Consider the following 27,157-nt stretch of genomic DNA (forward strand, 5'->3'; position numbering starts at 1 on the left):
TAGTCATATCCTCCTTTGTTTCCCTGTAGCTTACTACAATGGTGAAAAATACACCAAAGCATCTACAGTACTCTTTTTTTTAGTGTGTGACCAGGTCCATAAATTTGTGTTTAAATAAATAAAGTCCAGAATAGGGTAGAATATTTATTATTATCATAAGATAGTTCTTCAAGCAAATTTGCAGAGGCTTTGTCAGTTTAGAGACAACATTTCCATCTGTTTGGTTGGATTTTTTTCCTTTTTACCCACTGCTTATGTGGTGTAGCTACTTTAACACCAGAAAGTAAAGAAACTGGGAAGCAGGGGAGCGGGTGTTGATTTTATTCTGTGTGTCCATTTTGTGTTTTTTATGGTGCTCCCTGCACAGTGAGGATAACCTGTTGCTAAGTGTCACTGCCCCATTGTCTCCAGGGTTCTTTTACAGTGGCAGAAAAAAAAAGAAATAATTAAATTGCGGAAGCTTTAAATTGTGAAGAACACTTGTGGCTTTACTGCAACTCCCCCAAGCTGCCCCTAGCTGATATGTTTTAACAGACAAAATTACAAAGTATGTTGCCCCTTTAAAATGTTTCCCTATTAAGATTCCAGTGTGCTTTGCTTACTGTGTTTAGAAAATGCCAGTATTGAGGTTTCCCAGGAATTTCAAACCTATCAAGACAGCCAGTGCTGAGCACAGTCCAATCATTTCTAATTGAAGCCAGGATTGAAAATTTTAAAAGCCCTAACATAGAGATCAAAGATTAAACCAAAGCGCAAAGTTGGTGTCGGGATGAGGAGGGAAGCCCTGTTCCTATGGGTTCCACCCAACAAAGCGGAGCCCCCCTCCCATCCCAGAGACCCCAGCTCCTGCTGGGGGCCGTGGGGCCAGCTTATCCTGGGCATTGCTGGGAGAAGGATCACGGCTTCAACCACCACTTGCAGACAAAGGAATTATTCCCCAAGTGTGTGTGGGCACAGGGGGTGCCCACAAGAGCACAAAGAGCTTTGGATTGGGTTCCTTTCCCAGTTGCAGCCCAATACCATCCAGCCAAAATTGATCCCTAAACTTGACAGTGCTGCACTGAGGGGACTTTGATCAATAACTAGTCATGGGGTTTGGTTCTTCTGCTGGTCCTCTTCTGAAAAGAAAAGCCATAGTCCCTGGTGCACACAACCTGCTACAGCATTCGCTGGCACAGAAGCATGTGCAGATACTCTCCTCTCCCCAGCCCTTGATGGCTCCCCGAAAAGTTTGCTATATTTTCCAAAGGTTTTAGAATGTCACAGTGCAAAAAGCTGTCCCTCTAACAGGTGTGTGAAATCTGCATTTTATTCTTTCCTAATAGTAATGAAAATAGCTGAAAGAGTTCAGTACAAGGATCCTAATTTCAGAAAGGCAAATCAGAAGCATATAAAATCATAATTCACCCTATGCAGATTACAGAGTTCTTATTTTCTTAACTGAGTAGTGAACAATAATTTCTATTGTTTCTGTCTGGGTTTTTTTTTCAGGGCAGTAGTGGTTTAATAATTTTTTCTACTTCTTAGAAGAAAAAGGCAAAGCAAACAGTTATCACATGAGGAAAGGTACACTTGCATTTTATATACATATAGCTAATGCTAAACCCACACAAAGATAAAAAAAAGACATTTCCAGCTATAGAATTTTACTATTTATTATAGTCAGAGATACACAAGTCAAATTTCCATGCCACTTGACTTCCTAAATAAAAATTGGTACTTTTTTTTTAATACTGAGTTTTCACAGTTCTCAATGAAGTTAAATGAAGGAGTGAATGCCCTTTTCAATGCCCTTGAAAAATAGTCGCTTTCCTACGGTATCCCTTTTCTGTTTCTACTGGGATCCCCAGTATGAAAAAGCTGTCCTTCTTGCCCAAAATAAGTAGATGACCCTACAAACACTGCTCACATGCACCAGAAATTTCAGCATGAGTCAGGGTATGCAAAATCCAAGCAAACAAGCAGCAAAATCACCATCCTAACATCAAGTGCAGTTACTACAAGTTGCATTTTTGGATTTGTAGATATGGGATAGGAAAATCAAGACAGAAAAGTTTTGACTGGCTTGTTCACTAACCTCATCTCAGTGGTCACAAATGATTAAAAAGGAAAATCCAACAAGAAAAGTTCTAAACATAGAGGAAGTTTCATAAGTATATTTTTGTAGTATCATTTTATTTGCTATATTTCTCACTAGGACAATATTGCTCTGCTTGTATTTAACATTGGTTTTATTGTCAAATAATTATTCTCTCTGTTATCCAATTGCATGATTATTGAGTATTTCTCCCTCCAGCTATGTATCATGAACATTTTTCTTCCTTAGTTTTATATCATATATAACAACTAAAGTCTGGAATTTGTAGTTTCCCATCACCTTCATAGAACTGTAAGACACAAGCGGGAATAAAAATAAAAACATACCTTTTCGTCAAGTAGTCTGCTAACCAAAAGGAGAAAAAATACGCTTTGTGTATTTCTAAATAGTCCTCTAGGAGTCTTATACTTGTACTACATGCTATATGTGGTTTCTCCCCCTGTTATGACATCTCTGATTACTTTAAAAAAACTCTCAAAAATGTTGAGGCACAAACCTTTGTATGGAATACTTTTAGTACGCTTTTTATTCTGACAAGATTAATAATTATCCTATAAGCATGACACAGTGTTTTAAAATGTTTTTTCCTGCTATGAGTTAGGATTGTGCGCATAAACGTGGAAAGAAAGGTTATTTCACAGCAGAGAAAAGCATAGTTAAACAAATTGTGATTAAATGGTAAAACTGCTTAAAAAGGAAAAGCATGGGTTTTTTCTCACCACGGTTATTCTGAATTTAAAATACCCATAGTAAGTTTCCAAAGAACATTGGGCATTTGTAATGAAAACACAAGCCACTGAAATTAATGAGAGATAATTGAGAGAACCATAGCAAATGTCCCAGAGCTTTGGCCAAAACTGGACAGAAAAAGATCCGCTTGTGCAGCAAGTGATAACTGTGTACCCTCCCTACCATCACCACCCTGTCTTCTGCTGCGGCACCTGCAGCTAGCTCATAGTGGGAGCAACTGGCTATGTGGGAACCAGTCTACAGACTAACCAGGCTTTTGCTGTCCTTCAATGAGACACCTCACAAGTGCTGACAGTGTCCATGGCAGCCTTAAGTTTTTCCCAGAAGACACAACTGCCCCTTCTGCTAAGCTCAAACACATCCAGCACTTCCCATCGATGCAAAGACGCGGGTACGGGGTTGTTTGATCGTTCAAAATGCTCAGTAACGCATGTCCTACTTATCAGTATGTAGTGGCCACAATTATTGCTGGCCTGATTCACTAGTCAAAGTGTGTAGGATGTAACCCTTAGATGGCTGAGGCGTAAGGGCAGGATCAATGTGGCCCTCATACCTAACTCCATTCACATCAAACAAATTCAACAGCAATCTCTCCATTGACATTAAGGTCTAATGGAAATACTTCAGGGAGCAGAATGAGAGCTAGGTCCTGCTCATTCCAATCAAACAAAACTCCATGAACGGGCTTCAATGAATGGAACAAGCAAGATTTGGCCCACCTTGAGCAGCACAGGTTTGGCTTCCAGATGCTGAGCTGTACCCACTCGTTGGAGAAGGACAGTGAAATACTGGAGCCAACAGACCTTGAACTAAGGAGACGACAAAGGGTAACACCTTGTCTGCGCTTAAACGGATGGCAAGGCAAGCAGCAGCACCCAATTTGCCCCTGAGCTTTAGCGCTGGGCTTCAACCATGGTACAGTCTTTCAACTAACTTCACTTGAAGGAGTAATTTTAAAATAATTTAATGCCAAGTGCCAGAGGGCCCACTTTATCACAACATTAAACTGAATCATATCAACTCCCATTCTAAATATAAAATATGATTGCATTACTTGACTTCGTACTTTTTATAAAGGTCCCATTGTGGTGGGGTTTCACAAGGTATAAAAGACCTTACAGGTATTATGGGCCATATCAGTCCATTTCATCTAATTAATCATCTACTTAAAAATGTTTTTCTTGAATCGTAGTAGAAAAAATAAAATAAGTGTTCTTTTTTATCATTTCCAAAATTAAATTCATATTCCATAATGATCATATTTCATGTGCAAAATAACAAGATATGCTTACATACCTGACTTCCCTTCTTTAGTGAGTTATTTCATTTGTAAAACATTGCATATAAGATTAAAACCTAAAATGAATTACTTGGTTTTTCTTGATATGAAATCTTGTTTAAGTTCACAGCAATTTTAAATATGATACATTTAAAATATTAATATTCCCCATATATTATTCACTAACTTTCAGGTTTCATCTCAAGTTAGTGGCACTTCATATTTCAAAGGAAGAACTGTTTCTTTTTTTCAGTACTAATGTTCTATTAATTCACTTTGTAATATCTTTCTGGTTCAGACAAATAAAATTGCACTAAATTGCTTATGCCAAAAATCATGCTAAAGTTGTTGGCACTATATAAAATTCCATATTCCATTACTTTTTTATAAGTTTTTTATATCAGTGGCATCTTTTTAGGCATAATTCATAGTCCCATTTAGTTAGTTCTAGAAGGACAAATACACACAGAGGGATTTTTATGCTGAGATGGGGGTGTATATAGGTATCTCCAGTAATGTCTGCAACTAAAGTGACTTTTGCAATGCATCAGATACCAACTCCCAGTGAACTACCTTAACAGCTTTTCCTTTATGAATATTTTTTATTTTGGGCAGTTTTCTCTTCCAGCATGTTTTCTATCACACACATGTATAAACACATACGTATGTAAACACATACATTTGTGAAAAACAAATTTGTGTGCATACAGAAATACTTGAAAGGCCTGATATGCATATTATGCAACATATGCCATTCATGTAATCACTATATATATACAAAAAGATATACAAAATAAAGATATACAAAAGATATGCAAAAAGAAAATTCATTTTATAGATACAAATAAAATATGTGAAAGAAGTCCTTAAAGGACCCATAAAGGCTTCAACATAGATTGATACTTCATCACATCCAAAGAACGGAAAGAACCATGGATACAATCCATTCTTTTTACATGAACATTTATATTTTATACTTTTTAAATAAAGTCCACGTGGCCTCATAGCTATTTCCAGAGATGTGGATGAAAGTTACACCTGGATAAACTGAAAACTCTTTAAAAGCAAAGCAGCATCTAATCCTATGAAATGCCTTGCTGGAGTGAAATAATTACTAAGTGCTGGAGCAAGAGTAGCAAACAGCAGTAAAATCACCTGTAAATAGATGTGAGGAACTATAAATACACTTCAGCATTTGTATAGTTGACTTTCTCAGACTGATTTCTCTCATCAAAATCAGATATTCGGGAGGCAGAAATCCAACTCCAAGGAATGCAGATTAATACATATATATAAATATATAGTAAGTGACTAAGTTTGCAACATTGTTAATAATGTATGCTGTTTTTCTAATGCCTAGTATTTGCTCCCTCGGCAATTTTAAAAATAAGAAAATTTGATCTAACTCTTTTAAAAAATAAATTGCAAAATAACTGATGCAAATCCCTGTCACTTGTGAACACAATGAAATTATACAGAAAGGAGCAAATGCAGAAGAGGCTCCTCCTCAAAAATAGAAACGAATGCCCTGTTCCTATACGGTCCTCAAATGGCAGGATTTTGAAACATGGATTAGACCTCGAATGCAAATTAACTTCGGAAGGCAGGGAGAGGGGAAAAAAAAATCAGAGACATACCAAGTCAAACACTCCTTTTCCTGCCTATCTCGTCCACAATGGTAAAATAGGCTAAACAAAACAAGTGCACATCAAGACACAGCCAATTAAGGAATAGAGAGCGGGGGGAGAGGGTGGAGAGGAAGGCACCTCACTGAGCACATGGGGAGTGGGAGCGCAGCATCCCACCATACCTACCTTATGAGTGTTCAAAGGAAGACAACTGGGGTAAATTGGAGCCAGCTTTGATTTTTGCCATCCGGTTGCACCCGGGATGCGGGGGAGTGGGGTGGGGCAGAAGGGTCGGTCTGGGCGGAGGTAGACGGATGATAAAAAAGTGGGGATAAATACTGAGTGAGGGTGTCGAACGCTATGCAAATAGTTGGTCTTTGTTTGTCGGGTTTTGTTTTTGGTTTTTTTTGGTGGGGGGGGGAGGTGAGGGGTGTGAGAAAAGGCACCGTCAGTGGCGAGGTGAGTGGGTCCCCACACCGTCCGCACACGCGTGGGGGAGGGCGAGGGGAGTCGTGCGGGAGCGCGGCGGGAGCGCCGGCGGGGGCAGTGCTGCCCACCGAGGGGCGCGGGGCCGGGGCCGGCGGGGCGCGGGGGCTGCACCTTCCCGGGAGCAGAGGCTGCTCCAGATGGGGAGAGAGGGGGTGCGGACCCCCTCTCCTTCCGTCAGTCATCGCCTCCCTAACCCCCCGACCGCTTCCCCCCCGGCACGGCTGCCTCACCGCTCCCGGCGGCTCCCCGCTTAGAAATGGAGACCGGCAACTCTCACCAGAGCTCACCCGCATCCCACGGTCCTGAGGAAGGAGTTTGGGGCGGCGGGGGGAAGCGGGCGCGAGGCGTGGGGAGGTGGGGGGGGTGTTTGAGAGTGACGGTGAGGCGAGGAGGAGGAGGAAGGAGGAAGGCTGGGAAGAAGGGGGTGGAGGGAGACGGCTTCTGAAATGGAGCCAGCCCAAACGGGAGACGATGCTGGAACAGGGGCTGCGTCATTTCGGGGCTGGGAGAGGGCTCAGCTCCCCTCCGCCGGTTCCCGGTCTGCGGGCAGGGAGGACAGATACCAGCAGGCCAGGGCAGGGTGCGGGGCGCTGTGGGGTCTGGACCACCTCCTCCCGCCCTTCCCCGCAAGCCCCCGGGGCCGGGACGGGGAAGGAAAACCCCACGCTGGGAAAAGGGATAAGCCGCCTTCGGTCTGTCTAGCGATGCCAGAAAAGACAGGGGCAGGGAGAGGACTACGGGACTCGTCGGCTACAAAGCAGTAGGCAGGACGGGTCACGAACGGGGACCCGAGGCAGGGCCAGCTCCCGCGGGGGTAACAGGGTCCCGGGACGGCGAGGGTAGCAGGAATGATCGGCATTTATAACGCCGGGGGAGGCTCACTGCCTTTCAAAGAGTTTCAGCTGGGTGAGTGGAAATGCCTTCTGCCCCTTACACCTATGCAAGCACAGCGATCTTTGAGGGGGCGGGGGAGGGAAAGCAATTTTTTGTTTTTCTGCTGGACAGTGGATCTCTTTGAGCCTATTGTCATGTCCTATGACAGCAATTACAAATAAACTTTCTTTCTGCAGAGAGAAGGTAGCAGAGACTGAGTGTCTGAAGCTAGCAAATGGCCAGCAGCTACCCTGATCTTCGCTGGCCCGTGCCAGCAAGTTGGTGGCCTGGCCCTGTACTGAAAGACTGTGGGGACAGTATGCTGCATGTCTGAGTCTTAATAACTGGCCAGGGAATACCTCTCCTTCTTTCAACTCTTCCCATCCAGTCCAACACAATTTCATTCTGAAGCTCATCCCCTCAAAAGCTTTCTAAATTCAGCTTCAAATATTCATGTTCACATATTTTTAATTTTTTTTTATAATTATTTTCATACCACCCCTGTGATCCCATGTTTAAAAAGCAAAGCTGGTCAGTGACTTGAGACCACAGGTGCCATCATGGAGGTCCATAATCAGTAAAAAGCAAGAGAGAATTAAGTCCCCAGGTAAGATTATGGGCTGGTACACAACCATGTACAACGTTGTCCAAGCCTTCTACAGCACCTGCCACAGCAAAGGTGTTGCATGCAAAGTCTTGACAATATTGACCATAGTCATTATTTTTATATGCATAAATATTTTACCTTCTTTTATGACTCTGCGCATGTGTGTGTGTGCAATATATGTGTGCATGCTCATACAAACACATTTATATCTATGTATATATTCAATAGTGATGGGCCTGTTAAACTGAGCAGTGATTTTTCTCCTACAGATAGTTGTATAATACACACATAGTGATGATACCTAAGGTGTTTGGGGGTGGGGATGCATAATATCTTATAAATTTGAAGTTTTTATCAGGCAGAGCAGATTACTTTAAGCGTTCAATTTCTCAGCGATCCAATTTTATTAGGATTTACTATCATTTGTGCTGCACATCCCTGGGGAAATAATGCTTTGATTAATGTAATCCTGGGCTGGGATCCGCCACATGCCCCTCTCCCAAGAGAAGGGCCCTGTTTGACAAACAAAAATAGAGCAGCAACTATTGCAATCTGCACTCACCTTTCGTAAGCACATAGACCCACGCGCACTCACAGACACAAAATATAACCTTCTCCTCCCCCCAACCCCAAATACAATAGCAGCATCTCAAAACAATGTGCACTTATTCATTTACACACAATGACTCTGATTCAATGTGGGCTGTACAGTCCAGCCCTCAAATGCATAGAGACGGCCCAAAAAGGATTCTGCCCTGTCCCCTGCTGAGAAGCTGAAGCATCTCTGGGAAGCTCAATGCTTCTCTGTGCTTCAGGCCCTCCTTGGGCTCCCAACATTTCTGCCTCTTTGTTTCCCACTGCAGGGCTTGCCACAAACCGATTTCAAGTCCTCTCCTTCAGACCCAGGGGCTGGAGAAGCTGTCCCTCCGAAGCTCCCTGGCACCTACCGGGGGGACATGTACCGCTCTAAAAGGGCCCTGGTAAGTGAATCACAGCCAGGCACTCTGCTCAGCTCACAGGGAGAGTGAGGGGACCCAGAAAACCATGTCAAACAGGAAGACTTGTCACATACGTTTTTAAAGGGAAAAAAAGAAGTATTCCTCTGCCTTTGGGGGTTGCTGGGGTTTGAGCATCTTTGTTCCAGCCACCACCACCACCTCCCCCCCTTTCCTCCCCCCCGCCCCCCCCCTTTCTGTTTGTGTCAAAGGCTGGCAGGAACAATAGCGTTTAAACAGAAGTAAATATGCCCAGATCAGAGCCCAGCCCCAGAGAAAGGGAAAGCTTTCTTTATAACCCTAGGTGAACTGGCCGTTGTTCCTCCCTTTCCTCCTTCTCCCCTCATGCCCACAAAACAACGCCCATTCCCGACAGCCCAAATAGCAGTTTAATGTTGAATTTCTTCCTTCCACCTCGCCGGAGCAAAGCGGGTCCCTCTGCGCCTGAGGAGGACGTACAGCGTCACAAAAAAGGGCTCTGGCAGCACTCGGGCCACTCTTTCCCAAGTCCGGAGTAATAAATCCAGTGGAAGAAGGAGGGGAGGGATCTACAGTCTGGAGATAAGAAGGGATGCGGTTTGCGCCGGGGTTTTCAATAAGCTGCTGCTCTCTCCTTCGTGTTTACCCACTGACCCCCAGTACGGTGACTCAGCGATTACAGAGCACTGGGTGTCTGTGTGTGTGAGGGTGTGAAGGGGAGCGGGGGGATTTCCTCCCCCTTTTCCCTTTCTTTTCTTTCCTGATGAAAAACGTTGCAATTACATTTCTGCATGCTGATCAGAGAGTTCAAATAACAAGCCTTAAACGCGTTATCAGGCTCTTGTTAAAGAGGGAAGAGGAAAGTGAAGGGGTGAACAAATCCAGACGTATACGCCTGGATGTACGCATACCTATATAGATACATATTTAAATGACAGACTGCTGCAAGAAGAGATGGGCTGTTGTTGGGACCGAGTGCCTTCACCCCGGCAGATGAGGAAAGAGACTCAATTTAAAACACCAACCAAACTAGAGAAGAAAGCAAGACGCACAAATCACTCCAGGGAAAAGTTGTTTAGACGCAATCTCTAGATTTTCCCAGTGCAAATTGACTTTCCTATCGGGTTTGATCCAGTTTTCCTGCTCCTCTTCCACCTCCCACCCCCGGGGGGATCCATCCCTATTTCTCGTTTTCCTTCTCAGAAGTGGCTCCTGCCGCCCCGCCCGGGAGGGCGTTTGCCGGGACCTCGGCGTGGCCGCGGCCCGTTCCGCGCCCGCGGAAAGGCCGGCGGCGCGGGGGTCGCCCCCCGGGAACGTAGGGTGGCGGCGGGCTTTCGGGTTCCAGCCTCCGCCCCCCACACTGCTACCCCCCTAACTCTTGGCAGGCGGCAAGAAATTGTTTCAGAAGTCGGGTGGTGGGGCTGAATTTAGAGAGGGGAGGAGGGAATAAATGCAAGGAGATGATGAATAACTTTAACTTTTGACTGTAGGAGTCATGGTGGAGTTGAGCGAAGCTGCGGGGAAATATGTCATTTAATCCCAGGGCTACTGAAGTCCCTTTTATCAAACGTCGTGATGCTGGAATTATACCGCTGTAAAAGCGACTGAGTACTTAAAAGTATCCAATATCAGGCAAATGTACAGATTGGAGAAATGGGTGTAAAATGAAGGCACGTACAAACTAATCACACGACCGTGAAAACCCCAAGCGGATTAGATAAATATAAATAGATGTGCATAAAAAAAATTAAAAAAAAAAACCACGATAAAACTCTAGCTGCTGTATTCACACAAGGAGAACAGACAGCGTGTGCATGTTTGTGTGCAATGCCAAAAAGAGCAGCCTTAAGGTTGACCTACTGCAATCTGCACTGAGCTCCTCAGACAATAGACAAGTTCAAATGTCAAAAAATCTAATAATAATAACCAGAGCTGCCAAACTGCACGAACTGTTTTCTGGTGTATCACAATTATTCACCCTCATATCCACTAAAAGACTTCCAGTCCTTATGCGTGTAAAAGAAAATCTATGTAATGCATATGGATTTTTTTTTTTTTATCACATGTGAAACGCCATTGAGATGGCAAGCACGCAAATCGGAATGATATCATGTCTAATAAAAGCAGGGCTAAGGTTTTCACAGTCTCTTTTAAAAGATTCCAACTTGTAAATCCCCTTTTAATGTCGCTACATGCACAATTATTCTTATTAATAAAATCTACATGTTCAAGGGTCTGGATTGAAACTATGTATCCCTCTGATTTTTACATCGGTGGGAGCATTAGGTTTCCATCATATGTAATGTGTCTACGTTGGGCTCAAGTCAACAGATAGATTGTTCCATTCATTTGGCAACTCTCATTACAGTCTGTGTGAGGTGAACCCTGAGCAAGACACGTTGGGTAATATCAAAATTACGCAGCTGGGAAATAAAGGAATCTTACTTTGCATGTGCAGTTCTGTATTATTGTTCTAATTTATTACAGAACCCGAAATGCTTTGTTATGCTCAAAACAATAAATAAGGTTCCGAGTGAAGCCTTCAGAATAAAAGGTATGGATAAATGATCCGCCTGCCTATTGTGTTTATCGTTATTATCGTCAGCCTTTAAAAGTAATCTGTGTATTTTCCTATTTTCTCCAGATTGGTTAGTGCAATATCCCTAGTGCAGCTATCAACGTGGTCATAAGAACTATGAACTACAGTATGGGTAAGCTTGAAAAACCCAGAGCAGATCGCATTAGCCAAGAACGCTACATATCTGGAAGCCAGTCAACTTCACGTTTGCAGCTGACTGCTGTATTATGCACGAATGTGTTTTACATATAGCAGACTGTATACGGAATATGTCTTTATGTTTAACATTTTAATTTGTAAATGCTAATTAGGCAGTTGGTCTCCACGGTTATATTAGTACATACCTAATCATTTCCCACTATAAGTAAATGAATACTAAATATGGTAAACACTTTCTTTTCACTATTTCCAAGACAGTATCTCTTCTACATCCATTTTCCAAAGGCGTCCATTAGGACAGAATAGGCATTTATTTTTAAAAGGGGGAGGGAAAAATGCACTCTGTAGCACTCTTACAATTGGGGTGCCACGGCAGGCATGGAGCCGGCAATCCTGGCCGGACCGAACTCTTCCAAAGGCAGCCAGAAAAGTTTACTTTTGCCGAATTAACTTGTTGCTCGTTTTAGCGTTAGTTTTACTCTCGCTCGCGGTACCTAGTCGCCTGCTGCTGCTAGCTGGCTCAGGCACACAGCAAAGGAGCTGCGCTTCTAAATCCTGTTTTGTTTAAAATATAACGCAGGTTACGTTTGGAGGATTGGGGGAAGGGGGAGCAGAGGAAAGCTGGGGAAATCCGCTCAATCCCGACCCCGGGATGATGAACTTTGCTGGGGTCTTTCAACTCCAAAACCCGCCCGCTTCACAGGCGAGGGAAATGTTCACTAAACTGCAAATCTCAAGCAAGTCACCACGTTTCTGAGGAGAATTGCGCTCTGGAAATGTGTTTTACTAGTCTGGAATATTCCTAGCGCTCATTGCGCCAAACGCGGTAGGTGGAAAGTTTTGTTCATGTAAATATCTCAACCATTTTACCTCACGGTCAATGCACACAGAGACTTGACTCCGTTTTCCAAATGAAGCCCCACGAACACATTAAATGAAAACTGTAATTTCTTGTAGGTCGTTTTCTGTCTTTGATTACTTTTCTCTCTCTGTCTCTCTCTTTTTTTTTTTTTTTTTTTTTTTTTTTTTTTTTTTTTTTTTTTGGCTATGCATGCGTTAGGCTTTTAGGCGGGGAGTTCATCTTGCCAGGTTCTATCATATTTATGGGCTGTGTGATTTCCAGGGTTCCAATTGGTCTTTCCTTTATGGAGGCAAGAAATAAAACTTTCCTTGTAGCACGGAAACTGCTGGGGCTCCACCACGGGGAAACAAAGTGGCTTCAAGCTCCCGCCCCCGTGGCCACCGCTCCCCACCCGTCCCGGGAGGACGCAGGTGCGCTGCAGGATGCTGCAGCCACGCCGCTCCGCCCGTGCCCTGTGTCCTGCCCGCGGACGAGGGCGCGGGGGTGAGAAGCAGCCGTGTTTGCGCAGGAATTCCACCCCAAAAGAAAAAAAAAATTAAAAAAAAAAAAAAAGAAAAAAAAACCACCACAAAAAAACCCCAACCCTCCCCGCACACTTAAAAAAACCCCGAAAACTAAAAGCCACCAACTAAATTTCTCAGTTCTGTCCCCTCTTGCAATCACTTAGCGAGGGAAGCGGGAAGCAGAGAAAAGGAGTAAGGGGTTGAGAGCAGGAACTCTCTCGGGAAGGGACAGAGACCCGAGCCGTGTCGAGCTAAACTGCGGCCGCTGTCGATGCTGCGTTTAGTTGAGGTTAATCCGCGAGTGTCCCGGACGGCGAAAACTTGTGCCGGGTGCGCGGCCGGTGCGGGCAGGGCGGGAGGCGGGGGGAGTCCGGCGTTACCTCTGCCGGCTCCCGCACACTGATAAGTCTGAAGGGATCGGGGGGAGGAGTGGCCAGCTTGAGGGGGGAAGGAGGGAAAAACGAAAGGAAAAAAAAAAAAAAAAAGAAAAAGAAAACTAGCCACTTTTCCAGGTTTAATACAGCGATTAAATATTAAATAATGTAAAAAACCCGAGTCGTTTTATTGCATCTCCAGAGGCTTAAGCGCCTTATTTGGACAGAAAGAAAACGACAAGAAAGCCCCGCGTGGCACCCCGGGCTGCCCCGAGCCGCGGTGCCCGTGCCTGTGTTTAATTACCGCTCTCACTCCCCTGCAGGCCTCGGGTCCGTGGGAGGCACCGCACCGCCTGGGACACTCTCGGGCGGCCCCCGAACCGGCGGCCCCCGCTGCTGTCCCCCCGCCCGCCGGCCCCGGGAGTGGCGGGGCGCTGTCCCGGCGGCGGGCAGCGCGGGTGTGCGGGCAGCGCGGGTGTGCGGGCAGCGGCGCTGCGCCGGCGGCGGGGCCGGGCCCTCAGCCCCCGCCGCCCTCAGCCCCCGCCCGCGCGCGGGGAGGGGGCGTCGCGGGGCGCCCCCTGGCGGCCGGCCGGGGCCAGGCGGAGCGCGCCCGAAGTTGATTCTGTTCAGCAAGCCGTATCGTATAAAATTAACGACAGCCAATAAAATTAGCTTACTTGTTTCAACCGTAAAAGTCCAAAACAAAATAAAGCTAGTTTTAGTGAAGCTAAGAAGCTCTGCTTTGGCCCCGTTCTCTCTGGCTTGAACTGGGGTCCTTTTATCTAAAGCCCAGTGCACAAACATATAGCTTAATGTGACTAGTGTTCTTCCTTTTATTTCTTTCTCTATGGCAACCAATATGTTCTGCTCAGAAATGTTCCCCCATCAAGGAAACAAATGATCTTGAGGGAGCAGCTCTATACGGCATCTGTTCCGATGGAGCACACAGAGTTAACCCCAGTCAAAAGAGACGCTGGGCACGTCAACAAGAAGTGGAAAATGAGCGATTCTTCTCCCCCCCCAAATTGAAACCTATACCTCCGTAGTTTTACAAGCCATTTTATTGATTTGGCTATCGACCGTTTCCAAAGAAGTAACTAATTCTAGGAAATTACAATGATCACCAGCTATTGTGTATCCAAAAGAGCAGCAACAGAGGTGGCAAGGAAAAAAAATGCAAAAAACAGGGTAAAATTAAAATAAAGTCACATAATGGGATATTTAAGGTTCGGTAAAGTTTTCAGGAGCGGTATCTGGCCTGTTAATTTAATCCTACATTATTTATCACATTATTTATCACACTGACCCAAACGCTATAGAAGAGTTTCAGATCATTAGACTACACCTCGCAATTGGATGGGAAAGCGGAGAGACAGGCAAGATTGTCAAGAGAGGGAAACAAAGTGAAATCTGCTCTGTAATCCTCCAGCCCCAATCTCCTTGGAGAATAAAATGAAGGGATGTCCTGGTTAGTTTTGATTGATTATACTCTTTCTGATGGACTTTCACTACAGAGCTCTAGATGTTGTGCTTAACCGTCTGTTCCCTAGTTACAATATTAACCCTGTGCGTGCACCGCCGCTCCGCACTTTCCCCTGCCTCCCCCGCGCCCGTCCCTCCGCCGGCAGGTGCTCGGGTCACCCGCGCCCCGGCTCGGCCCCGGCCCCTCTCCCGCCCGCCGGGCCACCCCCCCTCCCCCCTCGAAGCAGCGTTTGAAAACGGCCCGCATCTCTGCCTCGCCTCCCCTTCACAAATCTGTAATATTTTCGAGAGATTTCCTCGCCCCCGGCCCCCCCCCCCCCCCCGCCCCGGCCCAGCCTCCCCGAGTCTTGGTGTTACAATAATTAACAGTGCCCAGAAAAGTGAAGTAGTAACCAGAAAGACTTTCCAGCGCTGAAGAATTGCTTTGCTGCCTTGAGCTTTGGAATGAATCCATGCTTTTTATGTAATATTTCACTAAGGTGCTTTTTGTCGCTGGTGGGATTTTTTTCCCTTTCTCTTTCCCCTTTTTTTTTTTTTTTTCCAGCTTGTTTCCTTCAAGGCAGTTGCCATGGGTTTCCCTGTCTTGTCCTAAGCTTTTGAAAATATATATCTAGAAGACTTTAAAGAAAACAAAAGTAGATAAAAAAATGTAAAACACTTACCGATCAAACTCCCAGGATTTAGAGAATTTTTTTTTAATTTTTGATTTTAATAAGGTGACAGGGGGGAAAAAGCATGTTCTCAACTCCAGCGAAACGATCCATGTTAAGATTTTCCTTTGCACTGACTCCACTAAGCCCCGCTCTCCACTAGTCTATTATTTTCACCAAAATATATGAAAATTTATGCAAATGAAAATCAGCACTAACTGTTCTCCCCTTGTTATACTTTGGATTTTTTTCCAGACAAAACAATCTCACTCTGCAAGGGAGGGGGTGGGAAGAGTTGGGGAACGAAGTTGGTTGTTTGTTTTTTGTTGGGATATTTTTTAAAATAAAAGACCATACTCCAGCTTGAGCTTTATTTTCTGTTGTCGCTGTTATGAGGGTGTACGGTGGTTTGGTTTTTTTTTCTTTATTTTGGGGGGATTTCTCCACCCCCCCACACACACCTTCCTTTTTTATTAAGAAAGTAGATCTGTTTGCAGAGGCGCTATCACGTTTCATCAGGCCACCTGAGACGGCTTTTGAAAGCGTGTACTGTGAAATTCATAGCAGTAATTTAGACAAAATCCTCACTGTATATTAATGAAAGACGGCCCCATGGCACCGTTCCTATCCTCCCCATTCAGTGTAAACAAAACCACGAGACTCACTCGGTTTTTGAGCCTGATCCAAGCAAAATCGGCTGGAAAGGAAAACATGGGGTTCTGGCACTGACTATTCAAACGTCTGCACCTGGAGATCTCAGATTTATTCAATGAAATCTGTGTTGGATCTTTTATATATATAAAAAAGAAACCTTTGGAGGACGCATGGGAACAAATATATATACCTATATATATGCATATATACCTATATATATGCATATGTACATATATACATACACATATATATACATACACACATATATATGTATATGTATATATATATATATATTTATAATTATTATGTTTGGTGTTTAGTTACCACCGCCCTTAAGATCCGTACGCTCCACTTGAATGGTTTTTCTAGCCCGACCTGCCGTGGTATTTCGTGCCGTGCCAGCCGGGGGCTGGAGGGAGCCCCGAGCACCGGCTGCCGAGCGCGGCGGGAGCGGGACGGCACGGAGGGCGCTGCCAGCGGGACGCAGCTCACCGCCTCCCAGGGCCGGCTTATTCAGCGTGCGGAGGAGGGGAGCGGGGCGGGCAGGGCCGGGCGGGGGACGACGCTGCCCATTCCCATGCCCGCACCGCGCGTTCTTTTCGCGCGGCCCCGGCACCCGGGGAGCGCGCGTGGGACGGCGCTGCGCGGCGAGGCGGTCACTGGCAGCGCCGCGTCCCCTCCGTGTCCGAGCGATGTTATTGCACCGGCAGTCCCCGAGGAGCGTTCAATTTGCCCTTGTTTTTGTTGCCACTTTCTCTTTCTCCGTGGTTCACTGAGGTTGCCTGCGCGCAGTGTTTCCGCTCGGTCGCATCTCTCCCCCGCGCCCCCCGCCTTCCCCCGCCCCCCTTAACTCTTTCCGCTGGACGAGAAATAATACAGCGTTTCATGCCGCGGGGCTGGCTCCTTGCGAGTAGACCGCAGCGCGCAGGGCAAGCCCGGACGCCGGCTCCCCTTGCCACCTCCCTCGCCGACGGGGCGGCCCTTCTCCGGTGCTGCCGGGCCAGCCCCCCGGCGTGATGGCTGCGGAGGGGCTGCCGGGGTCCGGGGCGCACCCCGGGGTGCGGGGGCGGACAAAGGGAGGAGGGGGCGGGCGGGGGGCGGGCGCCTCCAGGGCTGAGCGCGGGGGGGCGGACCAGCTCCGAATGCCGGTACGGGCACTGCCGGCGGGAGAGAAGCGGGTGCGTGTGCCCGGTGGTTACACCTTCGCACAAACGCCTTTCCGAATCCAGACCGGTGCTGGGGTCGTTATTATTGTCCTTATTACTGTTGGTATTAATTAGTACCGCCCGCGCTCGCCACTGCCCGAGCGGCGACGGCGGGAGAGCTCCGAGGTGCGTGTGCCCGCCGGACAGGAAGAGTTAAGAGGCGGAGGGAGGGAGGGAGGGAGGGAGGGAGGGAGGAGGAAGGAGGAAGGGGAGAGGGAGGAGGGATAGAGAGGCAAGGGGGGGGCAGCTTCCATCTCCGACGCCACTTCGCCTAAATTAAAAAGCAGCCAATCGGAACGGCCGGAAGGGGGGCCGCGCGGCCGGCGGCGCGCTGTCCGTCACGGGGCGCGCAGCCAATCGGCGGGGGCGGCGGCCGCCGCTTCCTCGCGGCGGGGCCGGGCGCTGGCGGCGCGGGCGGCGGCGGCGGGAGGGAGGAGAGAGAGGGAGGGAGGGACTGACGGACGGACGGACGGACTGGAGGGGGGAGGGCGGAGGGAGGAGGGAGGGCGCGGGCACGGCCCGGGAGAGGGAGGCGGGGAGAGGCGAGCGGCGGGACTCCGGCACCGCCAGTGCGCGCTGCCAGCCCGGCAGCCAACTTCCCCGCTGGAGTTAGTGTATAAAGGATACCATATATGCACACACACATACACACACCTCTCCACCAAGGCGCTCCTCCTCCGCCTCCTCCCTCGACCAACTGCTGGAATTAAAATAAAAAGCAAAACAAACACAACCAAAAAAAAAAAAAAAAAAGACAACAAACCAAGCGAGCGAGAGAGCGGGAGAGGGAAAGAAACAATTCGCGAGGTAACGAGAAAATTCAACTTTTTAAATTTCTTTTTACTTTTTTTTTTTCCGACCGCCAAAAGGAAAGGTAGAGAGAAAAAAATGTCTTATCCAGAGCGTGACTCTAGCAAGAAGGCTCCGGCAGGACTCTTGTTTCAAAGGGGACAAAGTGCTTCAGCAACAGCACAACTTTGAGAAATGCATCATCACCACCATCACCACCATCATCATCACAGGAAGTTTTCTTAGGACACCAACAAAACTTGCAATTAACAGAGCAAAAGGAGATCGAGGAACCGAGGAGAGAAAGACAGAGAGAGAGGCAGAAAAAAAGGAAAATATACCTACACACAAAGCCTTAAAGGAAGAAGAAAAGGAAAAGTTTCACTCTGAGAGGGGAAGGCTGAGAGGAGGAGATGTACCCCTAGGGGAGCGGAGGGGAGAAGGCACGGGGGCTTTTTGATCCCCCCCCCCTTTTTTTCGCTTTTTAGCCTTTGTTTGGTTTCCTCCCTGCGAGCAGCAAACCCGGGCGAGAAGAAGGCGGAGGAAAACTACATGTACAGCTAAATATTTCCCTTTTTTTGGAAAAAAAAAAAAAAAGAAAGGCTAAAAAAATATAAAAGGCGAAGCGAGAGCCGGCGACCGCAACGAGCGCGCCGCGGAGCGGAGGCAGGACGGCCGGCGGACGGGCGGAGGAGAGCGCGCAGCGGAGCGCTAGCAGGTGAACCCCGCGCCCCGGCGCCCCGGCGAGGCTGGGAAGGCGGCGGCGGCGGCGGCGGCGCGGGCGGCGGCCCCCGGCAGCGGCCCCGGCAGCGCCGGGCAAGGGCGCTCGCGGCGGGCGCCCGGCAGCCGGCGGCGGCGGCGCAGCGGCGTCTGCGGCGCGGCGGGGGCGAGCGGCGGGCGGCGGGCGCGGGATGGCCGCGGCCACCTCTAACCCCTACCTCCCCGGCAACGGCATCCTGGCGGCCGGCTCCATCGTCCACGCGGACTCGGGCGGCGGCGGCGGCGGCGGCGGCGGCGGCATGCAGCCGGGGAGCGTGGCCGTCACCTCGGTGGCGGGCGGCTACCGCGGCGACCCGGCGGCCAAGATGGTCCAGAGCGACTTCATGCCGGGCGCCATGGCCGCCAGCAACGGCGGCCATATGCTGAGCCATGCCCACCAGTGGGTGACAGCCCTGCCCCACGCCGCCGCCGCCGCCGCCGCCGCCGCCGCCGCTGCCGCCGAAAGCGGGCTCGCCCTGGTCCGGCAGCCCCGTGGGCATGACGGGCAGCCCCCAGCAGCCGCCGCCGCCGCCCGACGTCAAGGGCAGCGGCGGACGCGACGACCTGCACTCGGGCGCGGCGCTGCACCACCGGCCGCCCCACCTGGGCCCCCCGCACCAGGGGCACCCCGGCGGCCTGGGGGGCGGCGGCGGCCGCCCACCTACCCTCTATGGCCGGCGGGCAGCAGCAGCAGCAGTCGCTCCTCTACTCGCAGCCCGGGGGTTTCACGGTGAACGGCATGTTGAGCCCCCCCCCCGGCGGTCAGAGCCTGGTGCACCCGGGGCTCGTGCGCGGCGAGACGCCGGAGCTGGGCGAGCACCCCGGGCATCACCACCACCACCACCACCAGCACCCCGGGCACCACCCGCCGCACCACGGCGGCGTCAACAGCCACGACCCGCACTCGGACGAGGACACGCCGACCTCCGACGACCTGGAGCAGTTCGCCAAGCAGTTCAAGCAGCGGCGGATTAAGCTGGGCTTCACCCAGGCCGACGTGGGGCTGGCGCTGGGCACCCTGTACGGCAACGTCTTCTCGCAGACCACCATCTGCCGCTTCGAGGCCCTGCAGCTCAGCTTCAAGAACATGTGCAAGCTGAAGCCTTTGTTGAACAAGTGGCTGGAGGAAGCCGACTCTTCCACGGGCAGTCCCACCAGCATCGACAAGATCGCCGCCCAGGGCAGGAAGAGGAAGAAGCGGACCTCCATCGAGGTGAGTGTCAAGGGGGGCCTTGGAGAGCCACTTTCTGAAATGCCCCAAGCCCTCCGCCCAGGAGATTACGAACCTAGCGGACAGCCTGCAGCTGGAGAAGGAGGTGGTCAGGGTTTGGTTTTGCAATCGGAGGCAGAAAGAGAAACGGATGACCCCCCCGGGGATCCAGCAGCAGACCCCCGACGATGTCTACTCCCAGGTCGGCACCGTCAACTCCGACACGCCGCCCCCTCACCACGGACTGCAGACCAGCGTGCAGTGAGGGGCACCGCGGGCGGGCCGGGCAGCGCGGGGGCAGCGCGGGCCAGGCCGGGCCGGCACCGCCGCCGGCACCGCCACCGGCTCCGGCACCGCCGCGCACAGCCGCACGCTCACACAGACACACACGCGCGCACACACACACACACACACACACACACGATCCAGGCTCGTTCAGACTGCTTGTGTTTATATATATATGGATATATGCGTGCATCTATATATATATAAGATCGATACCAATAGGGAGCGGTGGAGAAGGTCGATCCGAGCGAGAGCGTTTAGACCGTGTTGGGAAAACGGGGTGGAGATGCATAATGCACCAAAACTGCAGATGTGCCGGGGGGTTGGTTGGTTGGTTGTGGGGAAAGGGCTTGGGGGGTGGGCTTGGGCCTTTTTTAATTTTATTTTTATTTTTATTTTTCTCCAAATGATCCCCTTTTCGCAGTAAGAAACACCACTGTCTGCACTTCTCTCCCCTCCTCCTCCCCCCCTCCCCGCACTCTTCCCCCCATCCCCAAAAGGGCTCTCTTCTATGAATCACAGAAACTTTTTTTCTCCTTTCTCTCTCCCTCTTTTTAATTTTTTTTTTCAATGGGAGCAGTCAAAAAAAGGGAAGCAGAAGAAAAATAATCTGGTTAATCAGAGGGTGCCCGCTGCATTCCAGCACCCTGTTTTTCTTGGCCAAACCGTAGAATTTTGGTGCAAGGCAGATATCCACTCTGAAAACATATATATCTATATATCTATATATTCTGCAAAATGAAAGGGTCCACTTTTTCCAGGAAAAAAAAATGCACACAGCACTAAAAACAAGCAGGCTGAATAGGGAAGCAAATACATATATATATATTTATCTATATATATAGGTATAGCTATAGAACAAAAATATGGAAATAAATGCCCGCACGCAGAGAAAACTGACCCTGAGGAGAAAGGGGGGAGGGACAGACGCCAGGGGGAGGGTGAGAGAAGGAGATGTTGTTGGTCCCTAAAGTTCGAGCTCTGTAGAAGGACTTTGCATGAATTAAAGGAACCAGGGAAAGAAAGGGAAATAATTTAGGGCTGTCAAAGTCCTGCTCCTGACGGCTGCCAATCATCATGGAAGAGTCATAAAAAAAATCCACTGCTAATATTTTTTTTATTAATATTTTTATTTTTTATTTCTGGACTGATTCAGATAAAGGGATTTAGAAGGACTGAGCATCTGCAGCTGCACTTATCTGAACTTCTCCTCTCCTAAATCCGTTGCCAACTTTGATTGAATGGGTGCTGTGGATGTGATTATATAATACTGCCATTTCCAAGCAGTGTTTTTGGTAGGTTTTAATAAACAGACTTTTCAAAAAGACGGCAATATAGAATTGTTAGATCCGTTGTTGATCTAAAAAAAAAAAATTTGCTTTATATTTTCATTAAATGACTTCTTTTAATATTTTATTCAGAATACCTATGAACTGCTGCAAAACGGTAATTTATTTTTTCCCCAGATCTTGTATTACGTGTTTTTTTCAGACGAGCACAAATCAAAATGAAATGAAAATATGGACAGTTGTTAGGTAATAAGGGTATCTTTTGATGTGATAATTTGATTGTAATTTAATTTGAGTAGTGATTCCGTAAGAGCTGATTGAGAAAATAAATTTGTTAGAATGAAATAGTCTGTGTCTGATGCATAAACACTGTGTCGAAAAACAAACAAAACAAAAAAGTTCTCTGAAGGGACGTACTGCTAAAGTGAGAGAAATACCGAGGGTCCGACCTGCCGGCTGCACGGCCCGTGCTCCCCGGCAGTGCCGCCGCCTCACCCTTGCTGCTGCTTGCCCGGCGCGGGGCTCTTCCCCTGCCCGCCTCTCCGCCGAGCCCGTGTCCGCGGTCCCTTCCATCAGCCCCGGGGACCCTGTGTCACCGGGAGGGACGGCGAGATTAGAGCTCGCCGCATGCCGCCTTCTCCCCGAGAGGGCTGTGGCGCCTCGGTTTAGGCTGGCACTCGGGCGCGGGCGGTACCTGAGCGCGTCCTCAGGTGCCGCGTGGCCGGTGCTAAGAGGGATGTTTCCAAAAGTTCAGTCTTGTTTCCTCTCTTTCCAAACTGAGGCTAGACGGGGGGAGGTGCGGGGGGGGGAGGGGGGGGGGGGGAACGACAAAGAGGGAGAAGGGGGGCTGATTTTATAATTTATTTTTACTCATTTTATGTATGTATTAATATTTGTATTTAATTTATCTTTATAATTTAAAGAAAATTATATTTTTTTTTTTCTGATCGAATATATAGAATAATACTTTCAGCATCCCACGTGCGGTCTGCCTAGTTCACCGTTTCTGTTGTTGCTGTTGCTGTGGCTGTTGTTGTTGTTTTAAGGTTTTTCTATGGGGTGTGAAGTGGTGTAGTCTAGTTTTCTCCTCCACTTTGCCATAGCGCTGCCATGCCTTCTTTGCAAACACACGCGCGTGTCAGTAACGTTGGAGATGCCAATAGATGCACTAGCTGACCTGTCATATTTATCCACTAGAATTTATTGCAATGTAGGGACAAGTGAACGACCGCCTCAACTCTCTTCATTTTGCAGCGGGGAGGTTGTGGGAAATAGAGAGCCGCTTCTAATGCATCCACCCGCCCCCACTGATAGTCTGCTGGAGAATAAGGTTTACTTTTATGATCCAGCTCGTCTGTGGCTCCTTCCTCACCTTCCTCTTCCTCCCTTCCTCCGCGCCCCCTCCCTCCTGCCTTGCTTCTCTACGTGCTATTGAGGCAGGGGTTAAACCCCCAGAAAACTGCTGTAGGAACAGCAAGCATTTCTTCCTTTCAGATAGGCCTTGTGTAAGTCCATAAATCAAAGCCAACCTGGGAGCCGCGCACCGGGATGCATTATTTTAACACCAGCTCGTAGTAAATATCACCGTCGGTTTGATTTGTGAAATCCGAAAGGCCCTACTGACACGGAGGAAAAAAAGAGGGGGGGTGGGGGAAGAAGCCAACCCAACAAAGGGAAAGAGAACCCGAAAGGGTAAAGGACGCTATTTCTTTTGTTCGTTGTAGCAGAAGCTGCTGGCTGATTTCGCAGCTGGGGAGGGAAGAAGGGCCGGGCGGGGGCCGGCGTGCAGGCGGCCCGGCCGGGTTCCCCTCCGGGGGCCGGGTACCACTGACACGTGAGGTGGGATCCCGTTTTCACACACGAAGGGGAGCAGTTGTATTAGCCGCAGAGAAAGTCTATTTAAATTTCGGAGCGGTATTTGGTTACTCGATTTGGATGGCAACAAAGAGCTAACGTTAGGCTTCACGCTGGTTTCTATTAAAAGGCAACCTTTGCGGGTTGCTGCCTCCGAAAAGCTGGGGGTTAGGCTGGAGGAGTAACGTGTGGTCGGAGGGACCGGCAAAATGTGCCCGTTCCGTGGACTTGTTATGCACAAAAAGTGAGGCCATGGGCGCTCCCCCCTCCGCCCCTCCGCCCCCTCCCCCGCCCCCGAGAAACTGAATCCTTTGAATGTATTTAGGAATTTCAGGGTTGTGAGTCTCTGAGATAGCAAGAGGTAGATAATAAGTGAGAGGGTTTGCGCTAAGGGTTATATTGTTACACGTGTAAATAATGAAAATATTGTTATATATCGCCAGATCTCTTAATGAATTTAGTAATTGTATTCATTTATAATATCAGTGTTCTGTGCTTGGTGATAGAGTCGGCATCGTTTTCCTCACTCTTTTTTTTTTTTTTTTTCCTGCCTAAAGGAAAGCCAAATATTTTACAAAGTTATGTTTGATCAGACTGGGTAATCCCGAGATGTGATTATTTATAGTTTATATTTTCATATCCTGCGGTCCTCTATTACGCCCCAGTCTTCTCACTCGCATCCCATCCTTCCCCCGTCGAGTCTGTACACAATAAATCATTTTCAGGTGTATTTAAAATAGCCATGTCACTGCTGTTGGTCTGCGTATATTCCGAAATTTAGCAGAGAGCTCTACTTTGGTTTAAAAACGCAGCAGTTCCTATCGGAAAGTGATCTTTACAGAATCCTTATGCTTTAATGTAGTGACTCGTGTTTGCACATTACAATGCTCATAACTTGTTTTGTATGAATGGTTTTAAATGGAACGTTTAGAGAATAATTGGTTCTAATATGAAATGCAGTATATACTATTGATAATTTTATCAATAAGTGTACTATTTTAAATAACTTTAACAATTGAATTTGGGTTTTTTTAAATTATATATTTGTAAAATATTTATCCTGTTGAAAGCAACAATACATTGTTGTATTTATTCGTTTATTTTTGTAATAAATGAACAACATCTTCAAGCTACAGCCAAATCGATACTTCTATATATTTACTCAGGGATACCCTTCTGAAGCGCAGAGATGCACATTCCGATTTGGAAGTGAGTGTAAAGATTACCTCTGTAACTGGCAAGCTGCAGGACAAACTGTAGGCGTGAGCTTCTTCGCCACATATACTTTAGTTTGCTTAAGTTCCAGGGTAATTAATCAAACTCTAAAAGGGACGCAACAAGTCCCGACCTCGGAGGCAGGCGTGGGGCGAGCGCTTGAGGACAGGGATTCGTCTTGCTAATGCCAGGGTTGACGAGGATCTCGGTCGCCTCTGGCGAGAGGAATGGGTGGCTGGATGAAGCGACCGGAGGAGATGCAGGGAGGTGGTTATTGCCCCATCGGTGTTTTCAGTTGCAGTTTGGCACAATGGAGCGGGCGCAGCCTTCAATAGGCGGCGGAGCGAGGGGAGAGGAGGGCGGCGAGCGGCCCCGCAGTGTCAATGACACAGCGGTAGGGAGTTCTTTGCTTGAGAGGCTTTGGCGACACAAAAAGCTAAGGGGTGAAGGCCGAACGGGGGAAGGCTCGCCGCCCATCCCGTCCTGCCCGACACCACAGGAGCGGCCGGGTCCGCGCTGATGCCCACGGGGCCCGGCCCTCGGGGTTGCGACGGGGCTGGCGTCCCTCTCCCCTGCCCGGCCGGGGCGGCTGCGGCGGGGCCCGGGCCGCGCCAGGCGCGGGGAATCGGCGCTGCCGCGCTCCTCCGCTCCTGGGAGGCTGGGCCGGGGCAGCGCCGACGGGGCGGCCGCCGCTGCCCGTGTGCCCTCTCGTCCCCGGCGGGCCGTCCCGGGGCGGCGGGCGGCCCGGGGGAGCCGGCGGGCGGGCGGCGCGGTGCCGCGGCGGCAGCTGCCGCGGGTCCCACAAGTTGTTTTCCTCGTGGCGACCATTCAGCAAAACGCAGGATCCTTTCTCCAAGATTTAAATTTCGCGGATGAATTACCATACAGCGGTTGCTTAGCAACTAAATTCAAGCCGGGCTAAGAATATGCAAGCTTTTTGTATTCTCATTAATAAAAATGCCACTCTGACACAGCAACCTGACTTTGGATCACTGCAACTTCTGTAAAAGCCATAGGAGAATACAAACCGGCTCCTCCATTTAATTACAGATCAGAGTGGCTTGAAATGTGATGTTTTGTTAATCTATCTTCCTAAAAGCGATGTAAAAAATAACGGCTTTTCAAGAGCAGTGGAAAACTACTTTTTTAATGGAGCTGTCTCCTGGTGCTACTGATGGCTGCAAAGCAAAACCTTTTTTTTGGAGTCACACTTTCAAGTAGCATCTCCCCTTCCGTTTTGAGTTTCCTGAAATTAAAAAAAAAAATTAAGACATTTGGAGCCACAAGGGAAAAAAAATAAAAATAAATAAGCTGCAGTCGATTAGCACATTAGAGAGGAGAGCATTGCTCGGGAAAGGGAAGAGTGGATTAAAAATGTCAAGGTACAGCCCCTGCCAGGCACAGACCCACGATGAGGGGTGCAGTCTGTCCTTGCTCTGAAGCAGGAGTCTCTTGTGCAGAAGTGGCTGGCTCTCTTTGGCATAAAGTGCGTGGGCACATCGGCTGGGGAGGGCGGGGGAAAAGCCTTCAGGGACACCTTGTTGAATGTTTCTCTCCAAAATTTATTTCCCCTTCTGCTAACATTTACTTTATATTGCTTTTAGATCGGCAGTGATAAGATCTTGGCGTTAGAATCTGGCATCTTACACCCAATCTCATATATATGGGAGAATGACCTCATCAGAGGAGGACTGTGTGTATAGATAGAATAATTTAAACATAGACTAGACACCTACATATAAATCTATATATAAAGACGTGTGTGTATTATATATATATATATATATATATATTTGTGTGTGTGTGTGTATGTGCCTTTAGCAGGACCAAAAAACTTCCATGCCAGCCCTGCAGACCCCAGGCAGGGCTGCATTCCCCGCTCAGCGTTCGGAGGGAGGACGACCCCTTCCGCGGGGCAGCGAGGGGAGCCCGGGGCACGGCTGCACGCAGGGTGCGGGCAGCCAGGGCCGGGGCTGCCTCTCCCTGCCAGCCACCGCCGTGGTGTGGCGGGAGGGCAGCGGCTGCCGGGGACTCTGGGCGCTTTTGCTGATGCCTGGGGGTTTGGGTTGTGGTGATTTTTTAGCGACGAAGAGTTAAATCCAAACTTTCTTCTCCCTTGTCGCCCTCCACCCCCCCCCCCCCCCCCCCCGCCCCGCTCCGAGACAGTTAAAAATTGAGCGTGAATTGTATAAGCCCCAAGCCACGTTAAAAGTTCAGACATGTGGGGTTTTCTCTCCGTCGGGGCTTGTCTGCAGGAGGCAGAGGGGCTCTTGGAGGTCTGTCCGAGTGGTGCAGGTCACTGAGGAATCAGGGGTTCTCCCCATCCTTCCACCCTCGCTTCTCTCTTTCTCTTTTAAGGTTTTCTTTTCTCCCCTGAAAGGGGGATGATGACCTTAAGAGGGGCAGTCGAAGAGGGCAGGCATTTTCCAAACATGAGCTTGTGATGAGCTTCTCTCTCTCAGCAGGATTGAGACTGTACTTACTTTAAAACGCAGAACAGCAGAAAAAAAAAATCCCGTACAACAAATACTAGGGGAAGAAAGGCAGTGAAGTGAGAACCTGTGAAGACTAGAGTCCCCCTGAAAATCAGA

General features: G+C 48.6%; 2 protein-coding genes and 1 long non-coding RNA gene across 41 annotated transcripts in view; 2 read left to right on the forward strand and 1 right to left on the reverse strand.

Moving 5' to 3' along the window:
* The window catches only part of LOC119698751 (vegetative cell wall protein gp1-like), a 66,068-nt gene extending 50,244 nt beyond the window's left edge, over positions 1-15,824 (reverse strand). For 13 of the 35 annotated variants that reach the window (XR_005256252.1, XR_005256236.1, XR_005256248.1 and 10 more), the window contains exons 1-2: positions 6,475-6,596; positions 5,942-6,051 (exon numbers count right to left, since the gene is read on the reverse strand). Coding sequence is in view for 1 of the 35 variants with exons in the window: in XM_038131205.1 (XP_037987133.1) it covers positions 5,942-6,051; positions 6,532-6,739 (318 nt within the window). In the remaining 34 variants the exon portion in view is untranslated. Of the gene's footprint in view, positions 1-5,941; positions 6,052-6,474; positions 6,776-15,318 lie in introns of those variants that run through there. The other 22 variants (XR_005256253.1, XR_005256249.1, XR_005256247.1 and 19 more) reach the window with 16 other exon arrangements.
* Positions 1,652-13,660, forward strand: LOC119698805. 5 transcript variants are annotated; one of them, XR_005256265.1, is made up of 7 exons: positions 1,652-5,971; positions 7,315-7,724; positions 8,588-8,704; positions 9,149-11,252; positions 11,343-11,409; positions 12,016-12,261; positions 13,498-13,660. It is a non-coding gene; the product is annotated as an uncharacterized LOC119698805 (long non-coding RNA). The 5 variants fall into 5 exon arrangements; XR_005256261.1 differs by lacking the exon at positions 13,498-13,660 and having other exon boundaries at positions 1,655-5,971; positions 12,016-12,412; XR_005256262.1 differs by lacking the exons at positions 1,652-5,971; positions 13,498-13,660 and adding an exon at positions 6,078-6,214 and having other exon boundaries at positions 12,016-12,412.
* Positions 15,825-18,865: 3,041 nt separating the features above from the next.
* Positions 18,866-20,315, forward strand: POU3F3 (POU class 3 homeobox 3). The gene is given in 4 exon segments (XM_038131191.1): positions 18,866-19,177; positions 19,179-19,349; positions 19,351-19,938; positions 19,940-20,315. Coding segments are annotated over 4 exon segments (1,320 nt in total). The 3' UTR covers positions 20,189-20,315.
* The last annotated feature ends 6,842 nt before the right edge of the window (positions 20,316-27,157 follow it).

Source organism: Motacilla alba, chromosome 1 (genome assembly GCF_015832195.1).
Source record: "Motacilla alba alba isolate MOTALB_02 chromosome 1, Motacilla_alba_V1.0_pri, whole genome shotgun sequence".
Taxonomy (NCBI): Eukaryota; Metazoa; Chordata; class Aves; order Passeriformes; family Motacillidae; genus Motacilla; species Motacilla alba.